Consider the following 10,665-nt stretch of genomic DNA (forward strand, 5'->3'; position numbering starts at 1 on the left):
CTGTTATTTAGTTCAGCTCATGAAAAATGGGGGCAAAAACAAAAGTGTTGCATTTATAATTTTGTTCAGTGTATATATATTAGGGGTGTAACGGTTCACAAAATTCACGGTTCGGTTCGACACGACACAGTGGTGTTCGGTACGTTCGGTACAGGGGTAATTGGTTACGTCGCAATGTTGGAAATATTTCTGTTTTAAACCATGAAGGCGAGCCAATGGATATCACACACAAGCAACGTGCAAACTTTAAGCAAGAGTTATGTCTGTAAACGTCTTAATCTCAGTCAATTCACTATGTAGAAAGTGAAAGTAAAAACAGAGTGACTGAGTAATGACGGAGCTTTCGGCATCTGACGCCGCATATTCTCTCAGAGACGACGAGAGAGTAAATAGCCTAATCTTTTGTTATCCTCGCAGCACATCAGTTATTTGGTAATTGTAATTTTAATTTAATAATAAAGGTAACTTCATAACAATAATAATAGGCCTAATAAAAATAAGAATGTAACAGGCCTACATTAATTGGAAATGCCAAATATCTTAATATTGCCAACAATTGATGTTTTTGACAATATCTCTGGCTATCGTTGATACAAGATCATCGTCTTTCGACGCAACCCAACAAGGGGAGGTTATCGCGGGGCCTTTCGCAGTGCGTGTCCTGCGTGCTCGTCCGCTAACGTTACACCACTGGGCAGACAGCACATTGCCTGTTACGTCATTTGGGCTGCCTTGTTGAGTGCAGTGGCACTGAAAACATTATATTTCACACACTTTAAGCTGTTGTATTTTCCAAATGCAATAGGATTAGTCCAACGAATCGAATTGTTCGGTTTATAATGCTTACTGAACCGAAAGCCTCGTACCGAACAGTTCAATATGAATATGTGTAATATATATATATATATATATATATATACAAAATAATAAAATTATTTTTACTTATTTGTAGTGAGTCAGGGCATGCTAATGCAATAAAAATATTTAGCAAACTTTAAATCTGGCATTTACATCTAAAGTTAATGTACAATTTAAAGTCGGCGTTAAATGAGAATTCAACCATTATATTTTGTAAATGCATATTAAAAATATTTTTGTGAACGATTCATCGATGTATGTTTCTTTTGTTTTTTTCTTTTGGACCTCATAATGTTCTCATAAACCTCATAAAACTCAAACTTCCAGTGAAAATGGCACATTTCTCTCTGCTGAAGTATGCCGGACATCTCAAACATTCAGTCTGCTTAAACTCTGGGCCTCCATAATCGACCACAAGTTTGCATCTATTTTTTTGAGTACAACGTCCAAGTTCCAAAATCCACTCAACACTGGAGTACAGTACCAAGACCCCGCACTACATTTTTTTTTTTTTTTTGATAATGCATTTCACTCATCGCTATTTCCATTTCATTGTGACTTAAAAATCACAATCATTCTTCTAATAATCAGAGACATCTACAGGATAAGAGACAAGCGATAACTTAGATTAGAGAATACAATACTGTGATCGCATTGCTAATGAGAAATCTATTTTGGAGTAGCAAACATTCAGTAGGGCCAGTCTTTAGGTTCACTGAGTTTCTGGCTGTGTTCAGAAGGAAGAAATTAGTCCTACAATCCAAGCAACTTTACCTGTTGGGGGATTCGAGAGAGTCAGGCCTTCCAGATTCCTGTGTGTTGACCTGCTTGTGTGCACCACCTTTGGTTTGAAAGGATAATACATGCTGTTCTTGAATTACAGCATCTCTTCTCAAAGCGTGATGTCTGCTGCTAGTGTGATCTGAAATGTGTAGAAGATCATAAGTATAATTCTTAAAATGGGCTAATCAAAAAAAAAAAAAAAGTCAAGTCATATCAATAAATCTGCTTAATCACAATGTACAATTGCAGTTAATTGAGCAGAAAAATTCAAACCTGAAATATCTTGATGTGGTGCAGAGTCACCTTCATCCTCTGCAGACACTTCCTCATCCTCACCTCCAGAGTTCATGTATTGTGAGGAATCTCTTGGATCAGTGGTATCTGAGGAAGGACTGCGGGTCGGGCGCCTCTCTAATGACACAATGTCTGCAGGCTTCTTCGCGGTCATAGATCGAAAGGACACTTCGGCTTCTTTCAGGGTCATGTGAGGTGAGTTTAGTTCTTTCCATCTATGCTGCTCTCCTGTCCTCTGAGAGACGTCCCAATCAGACTCCATCTGCTTTTCATGCACGTCACTCAAATGTCTGCCATCAAGGAAATCACCTGAGTTTAGAATGTCATCAGATGAAATGGCAGTGCCACTGACTTTTGAAACATGGGAGTGCAAACAAAGGCCACTTTGTAGAGAAGAGAGTGAAGGATGATTAGGTATCAGCTCTGTCTGAGATGGTGAACGTGTGGTTGTGACGCCATCATTTCTTGATGAGCCATTGGAGGTCTGGTGACCCGTGAAGATGACAGCACTCTGTGATGATCCCTGTGTGCTCGGAAGCTGTAACCTGCTCGGGAGCTGCGCAAGTCAAACAATATATATGGAAGATGTAAGTAGTGGATGACAGGAGTTAATGGCAATTCACGCAACAACAACAAAAAAATCTCATAATTTACTTACCTTCATGTTGTTCCAAACTAAAACTAAAACCAAAACTTGAAATAAAAATTAATTAACCGAAATACATACATATATATATATATTATAAGGGAAAAAACTAATAAAAATGAAGGAGAAAAAACATTGCTAAAACCTTCACTATGATAAAAAAAAATTATTTAAATATTAACAAAAACTACAAAAGTATATAAATGACTCTAAAATAGAACTGTTTCTAAACCTGTATGATTTTCTTTTTTCCTGTGGGACACAACATATTAAAAGTGGTATATAGCAACCGGTTATGATTTGGAATACTGCATGCTTTTTTTTTTTCCATGGTGCTTTTCATCATTTTTTAAATCCTCAGCGTCATTCCCTATTTGCTTCTACTGTATATTGTGAAAATTATGTCATCTCCTTTTGTTTACAACAGTGAAAACAAAGTCATACGGGTTTGGTAAAACACAAAGGTGAGAACATTTTCATTTTTGGGTAAGCTAACATTTTGAGGAGAATTGACTGTTTGTGGCATGTCCTTTTGAATACCCATGGGAAGAGTTTGTTAATATTTTGACAAATCTAAAAAAGTTTTTTCAATTTTTCAAATATATCTGTAAAAATGTGATATACTACTTTTCTATATTCATGAAAATGAAAGGAAGTAAAACTGCAGAAAACAAAAAAGGCATGTCAAGTACACCGAGTCAAGAGGTTTAGAAAGTGCTAAAATTAATTGGGTGGTCAAGGATACCTTATTGCCAGCAAGTGGGAGCTACATTTTACTTCCACTAGTCCTTGGCCTCAAAACTCAACCCTGACAATTCAGGTTACAGTGGCTTCTTTTCAAATAAGCTTTAATCCAAAACATTTCAAGGTATCATTTTTGTGGCTTTTTACAGACTGACTAGGATTTCTTTTGGTCAAGGTTAGATTTTCTTCCAACTGTCTGTTCAGCTGAGTGCACTGAGATCAGTGTCTTAACTTTTAATCTTATTAACAATCCTATGCTCCTAAACTCTGTTTCATGACAGAAATACCACACTACGGAGGAAGAGTGGCGGATGGGTACAGAAAAAAAAAAATCAACACATAATAAAAAATAAAAAAAAACATGGCTTCTGTTTCTTTTCTGATAAGGGTCTTAAATACCAACCCGTTAGCTGCTTAATAACATCCACTGTAAACCACGCAGTCTGTCTGGCAGATCCAGTGTAGAAGTAAAAAAAAAAAAAAGAAAGAAAGAAAGGAAAAAAGAAATGGAGTGAGAGGAAAAGTTAATTTCTTGGCTGAGTGATTCCATCGCTAGCTGCAGGGCAAAGTAGAAAGTGTTTCGCTAAAGTAGCAATTGATTCTTCTATCAATCTGTGGCACGCGCCTGCTCTTCCAAGGAATATATTAAATATGAAAATCATATCCCGTTATCATGGCTTCCCAGCTTTCAGGCTGGTAAGCTTCCCTTAATGAATGCTGCAGCCTCGGGGACATGCACGCAGCCAGTGGTGGCGCCTATGCATAATGGAGTGATTCCTCCCATCTCTGCTCATTACAATATCGGCAGGCTAGAGGGAGGGGGGGATGCGGCACAGTCACAAGTGACTGCTCTAGACGGAATGCTCTAAGTCATTATGAGCTGTCTTCCACATTTCATCCGAGAGAGCTCGGAGTCGCTTGAAGAGAGGGAAAGCTACAGCCATGGGCTTGAACTACATCGTCAGTGCGGGCAAAGCAGCTAGGATTAGACACCTGCGGCACTACAGATACGACGAGAAAACTGAACAGCCTCACGACCGCCGCCGAGCAATCTACATAACAGCGACTTTTATTCGAGGGACTGACAGAAAGAGTTCGGACGCATATTGTTTTAGCTGTCACACACATGACGTGAAATAAACACTGCAGACAAAACTGACACACGGTCAATTGGATTGCATTAGCTGCCAGAGGCTTCCGCAATACTCTTTTCCATTCTTTTTATTTTTTTTCGTCATTTTAAATAGCCTTTTAAAAATGCGTAATATCATTTTGTTTTAAGACTGTGATACTCCTTTGTTAAACCAAAGCAGCCATTTGAAGTCATTTGAGCAAAACAGTAATTACTTCAAGCACTTTCCAATTTGCTTTTGATTATAAATTAATTGTGGCCTTTGAACACTGATACCCCATATAAACTGTCAAAAGTGTCTCCTGAAGAGGGAGGCTGAGCTGAATAATGGTTGTGGTATTTTTCTCTACAACTCTCAACTCTCTTCTTTTGAAAAAAACGACACACTTCCATTGGATCCCATCACAGCACTGCAGTTTTATCAAAGGCACACAGATAGCTTTGTAAATTCCCCACTGAACTGTAATTTCCATAGATGACATGATAATTTTCTCTTACCTCGTCCGCTTCTGATTCCCCCCTGCTCCCCATTTTCTTCCTGTCTTTCTTCAGTCTGGTAATATGATTATTGTACTCCAACTGAAATTAATTCAAGTCAAATCATTACTAACGTAGATAATTTTCAACAATGCAAACGACAAGAATATTTGCTTATAACCCTAGTTCTTTAAAAAAAAAAATCTGTAGTGACTGCAGTTGCGAGACACAAGTACACAGGAAATTGCAATTTACTCAAATCTATAACCTCCTTTTTTCATTAAATATTACAAACAAAGCAGCGGAGGAGAAAAATTTTTATGCCCCTAAACGTAGCACTAATCAGTGTGTGTATTCCTTTGTGAGTGCCCTTAATAGTGCCTGCCAAGGCTCTTAATCAGTTTGGCGAGTTAACCAGTGGCAGAGATGAGGGCACTGGGATTACCTCCAACCTCCCACTTCATTCTCGTAAGGCAATGTCTGCACTCCCAAAAGGGACCAGAGTAACAAACGGTTTACACCCCTTTTAGACGTGATAACACAGCTACAAGCAGACAAATCTTAGCACTGTTAAAATCTGGGTGGGGAAGAAAAAACGTCAGCGAGGGAAAGAGAAAGAGTGTTTTAGAGTTGAATTTGATGTTTTGAGGTCATGGTGTGAATTTGAGCAATTAAGTAATAAGGATCAATTTAGTGTAATAAAAATCAAAGTGATACTCCTTGACTGGCAGCTAAATTAGCAGGTATCTTTTCCTACTGCAATTCAAAGCAACCATTTCAGCAACAAAACAAAATATAACAAACACATATGCACACACACACACAAAAAGTAGGAAAACGGGTTCTTTTCACAAAAAGGCAAATTCAGAGGCACTTCACTATCTGAATACAGGGCGATTAATTTGTGGTGGTGTAATTAAACAATTTGTCTAATTTGATATTAATCTGTGGAGCACTGTTCAGTTTTAAGTGACAATCTGACGGAGCTGTTGTTTTCTTTTTCTCATTTGTGTGCAGTGATAAATGAGTGCTGGAGTGTTTATGATTGTTCCCAAACAACAATAAGTGCGAATGTTTAAACACTGGAAGACAATTAGACAGACAATTACAGGATTATGGCAATGGTCTAATTGTGGCTCAGAATATATGTCTGGGGGAAAAAAAAAGAATCTCTTAGTTTTGGGAAATCAAATCAAATATTCAGACTACACTAAAATTTTTGCTCCCGAGCAGCTGTCATTTGGGTCACTGCATATCATGGTAAGTATAACACACAAGACTTCACATTTCATTTCACGTCTACAATCAGAACAACACAAACATGTGTTCTGACATGAGAATAACACAAAATAAAATAACAACCAAAAGATAGGCTGGGCTGCCAAAGCGACAGTTTGATTTGATGTATTTGCTCTAAACTAGGGCTGGACAATAATTCAATATCAATATGTATCGCGATATAATTTTCTTCAATAGCGGTGATATGATTTTTAAACACATTTCCGATATTTCGATATACATTACCAGTGTTTCCCATACATTGATTTATCTGTGGCATTTGACAAAGTTGAATAAACATGAGCACTGCACGTTTCAAAATCAAAACACGTCGCGGGTGTTTTATATGAATGCATCTTTGAAGGGAAAGGACTGTCTTCAGAAAAGTTTCGATGGCACTTTCATTTGATCTGATAAAGAAGCTTTCATGAGCGGAGCTGATATGATTACAGCCGTTACCGGGGAAACCACTGTTTCTGCCGCTCTCAAAGCGCCTCCTGCTGGCAGACAATCAGTTTGCATTTTCAATAAGCCCCTCTCCAGCAACATGTTTTTGTTGTTTTTTTTGTTTGTTTGTTTGTTTTCTGCAGCAACTCCGAGCACTTTTCATACACTTTATACTGGCTAAAGCAAATTTGTTTTAATCTTTAAGAATAATCAGCCTACACTACCAGTCAAAAGTTTTTGAACAGTAAGATTTTTAATGTTTTTTTTCTTTTTAAGAATTTTTTTCTGCTCACCAAGCCTGCATTTATTTGATCCAAAGTACAGCAAAAACAGTAAAATTTTGAAATATTTTTACTATTTGAAATAACTGCTTTCTATTTGAATATATTTTAAAATGTAATTTATTCCTGTGATCAAAGCTGCATTTTTAGCATAATTACTCCAGTCTTCAGTGTCACATCATCCAGAAATCATTCTAATATGCCGATTTGCTGATTATCAATATTTAAAACAGTACTTTTTTTTTTTTCAGGTTTCTTTCATGAATAGAAAGATCCAAAGATCAGCATTTATCTGAAATAAAAAGCTTTTGTAACATTATGCACTATTCCATTGGAGTCAGTGTGATTTCTTTTTTTTTTTTTGGGAAAGAAATTATAAAAATGAATACTTTTATTTAGCAAGGATGCTTTAAATTGATCAAAAGTGATGATAAACACATTTATAATTTTACAAAAGATTTCTATTTCAGATAAATGCTGTTCTTCTGAATGTTATATTCATCAAAGAAACCTGAAAAAATTATACTCAGCTGTTTTCAACATAATAATAAATTATTTTTGAGCAGTAAATCAGAATATTAGAATGATTTCTGATGGATCGTGTGACTGGTTGCTGTATTTTAGATCAAATAAATGCAGGCTTAGTGAGCAGAAGAGAATTCTTTAAAAACATCAAAAATCATACTGTTCAAAAACTTTTGACTGGTAGTGTATTTTAGCCTATAGTTTGAAGTTAAAGATATTAATATTAATTAGGTGAGCCTGAGCAGATTATTTGACAGTGATTTCACATTTGTTTGTATGAAGGCTAAATACAAATAAAAGGTGAATTTTTTTTTCTTTTCTAAAATATTATATGGTTTTATATGAGGTGTCATAGACTTGGCAAATTCATTTTTCATAAGTTTGTATGCACAGACATCTGTTGTGGGCATTCTTGGCAGTTTTTACGAGGCTTTGTTTAATAGTGTTGATATCGATATCAGAATTATATCGTATCGACCGAAATTAAGAAATATACCGTGATATAAATTTTGGCCATATCGACCAGCCCTACTCTAAACCAAATCAAACGTACATCTTCAATGATAAAAACTGTGAAACAACAATACACACAGAGTCAGTACTGTTTTAAGAAGCGCATATGATGGATTTTGGGACAGATGAAGCTGCCCAAGGTTGTTACCCTCTTTTGAAGCAGCCTGCTACAATCAATGGAGAATTCTTTCATTTTTGATGCCAAGTTCGCCACATTCCCAAGAAGCTCAAGGTTGCGTGTCTTTGCTTGCTGCTCTCTCTCGCGCAGCTCCTTGTAATAGCAGCGCATCTTGGCACACTTCAACTTAGTCCTGTGAGCAGGAGACAGACATGAAACGGACAGCTTTGCTTCTCTCTCTCTCTCTCTCTTTTAAGAAAAGGCTGCACTGACTTTGTCTATTATTTATGGAAATAAATATAGAGACCTGTTACAAATAGGTCAAACATTACTATAAATAGGTTAATGCTAGCTTATTAGTATAACTAAGTGCTCGTTACTGTGCATAGTACAAGACAAACTAAAACACTGCATATTTGTCAAGGGCCACTTTACAGTAGTACTAATGGATTCTCCACAGCTAAGATGGAGTTTTGTGACTAGCAAAGGGCGAAAATGGATAATGATGGCTGAAATTTTAAAATGAATGATAAATGCTGGTCTACTAACCTCTCACATACCCTTGACCGTCATGGCCTCATATCAAAATTCTTTATTTTTATAAATGCATTTAATTGAGCCATCATAAAAACAAACTGTTCTCAAGCACTTAAACAGAGACAGATGACACAGTAAGTATCACAAAATCATTGATGAGTGCGTAGTCTACTTATTTGTCCTGAGATAAACATTTTTATTGGAGAATGCCTATTATATTATATCAGTGAAACAATAAAACAATTGAAGTAGCATCAAAAATTGTCACTACAAAATAAACTCATCAAAATAATAATAATAAAAAATACATAGGATAAAGGATAAAAATGACAAATAATTACTCAAAGTAATAAAATGAAAGCACAATAAATATAATACTGTACATAGTGAAAGATGATAAACATTTCTTTTCTGCCCTGAATACAGTCCTATATATCAATGCACATCAAAACATGTGCTGTTAGCTACATGAGGTGAAATCCATATTCATCAAGCTATCTGCCTTTTGTCTACATATTTACAATGGTTTTATTTTTATGGATTCTATGTGGATGCTGGTGTGGGATAATATAAATCATTATATATTTTTTATAATTCTATTTGTTTCTTGATAAGATATTTACAATTAATATTTTTTGTAAGGTTCTAATGTTTTTATACTTACAATCTTTCCTCTGATCTTAAGTAGGCAAACAGTTTTTCTTCCAGCTCATGTCTCCCTCTCTCCCTAAATACAGAAAAAAAGAATCTTAATACACCTGCAGCTTTCAGAGTTCGTGTGTGGCATTTGAACATTTCTTATTAAATACATAGCTTAAATAGATCTTATTACATATAGGCCTATAGTTTAAACAGATTACATTTATTACATAACCAGATAGCGTTACCAAACATACTAACTTTATAATACAGTATAACTTTACATTTCTCACAAAAAGAAAGCGACCAAATATAGTGATACAGTATACAAATCTGTCATCCTGAAAAGCAATAATCTGTGAAGGCTAATGTTAATTTTTGAACTTGTTTAATACTGAAAAAAAGACAGATAAGCAAACATCTAACATACTACTTGAGCTCACTACCACACACAGATTATTAATAAATGATTTGTTATTTTAAACGCTATAATGAGTAGTTCAGCGCACTCCCACTAGTTATCGCTCGACTCACCGAGCTCGACAGCTACATCCCGGTGAGAGCTGAAATCTACTGCGCTGTCTCATTCAAGGCCCACTTAAATTTCCTAATGTTTATTTCTAGACAATACAGCATCTATCGTGTCTAAGCTGAAAGAAAAAAAAGTACACCATGCTCTTACCGTTCGTGCATGGTTTTTTGAATATTCCCAATATGGTTGAAATACTCGGTATTGCAGAAAGCCATAGCTGTTTTGTTCGCTCTTCACCTCGGTGTGACAGGGCGCGTTGTTTACAGTGGTTGCCATACGCACCGTTACCCAGGAGACCGCGCGAGCTAGTTGACTGAAGGGCGCGAAAATTTCTCTCAAGCGCTGCTAGGAACGTCGGTCGGCTGGAACAGGAGTGAAAAGTTACAAATGGCGCGTTTTTACTAAAGACATCCACATTAACCCGACACAAAAAGTACAAACCCCACGTTTTACCTCAGAATATTAATATTTAATAAAATTTAATAATGAATATTTAATACGAGACGAAACATACAAATGAAACAACATCTTCCACAAGAAGATACAAATGTACAAATGTATCCAATGCCTTTTAAAAAAGTATTGTGATGTAAGTTATATTGTAATGATTTAAAATGCTTTTGGGTGAGGGTGCTTCAAAATAAATAAAGACCATTCAGAAGACAACTCAGTAAATGTTGTAATTGTTCATACAGGCCTACATTTTATTTGAAACCCTCCATTTCCAACTTTTACCGATTCTTATAGTTGGGTTGCAGTATGATCTTCATATTCAGTATTACTGAAGTATAATGAATGAAATAGTATATGTGTTGGACTTCTTAATATTTCAATTTATGACTTTTATTTTGATATTCATTT

The 10,665-nt window shown here is 35.9% G+C and overlaps 1 protein-coding gene across 2 annotated transcripts in view; it reads right to left on the bottom strand.

The window, feature by feature from the left end:
• Positions 1–10,112, bottom strand: part of LOC107707665 (centrosomal protein kizuna) — a 34,043-nt gene extending 23,931 nt beyond the window's left edge. For both annotated transcript variants that reach the window (XM_016511744.1, XM_016511745.1), the window contains exons 1-6: positions 9,955–10,112; positions 9,298–9,360; positions 8,127–8,289; positions 4,956–5,036; positions 1,915–2,491; positions 1,633–1,780 (exon numbers count right to left, since the gene is read on the bottom strand). In XM_016511744.1, the coding sequence (XP_016367230.1) occupies positions 1,633–1,780; positions 1,915–2,491; positions 4,956–5,036; positions 8,127–8,289; positions 9,298–9,360; positions 9,955–10,019 (1,097 nt within the window). In that variant the 5' untranslated portion in view covers positions 10,020–10,112. The remainder of the gene's footprint in view (positions 1–1,632; positions 1,781–1,914; positions 2,492–4,955; positions 5,037–8,126; positions 8,290–9,297; positions 9,361–9,954) is intronic.
• Positions 10,113–10,665: the final 553 nt, after the last annotated feature.

Source organism: Sinocyclocheilus rhinocerous, unplaced genomic scaffold (assembly GCF_001515625.1).
Source record: "Sinocyclocheilus rhinocerous isolate Xijiao unplaced genomic scaffold, SAMN03320098_v1.1 scaffold955, whole genome shotgun sequence".
In the NCBI taxonomy this organism is placed as follows: Eukaryota; Metazoa; Chordata; class Actinopteri; order Cypriniformes; family Cyprinidae; genus Sinocyclocheilus; species Sinocyclocheilus rhinocerous.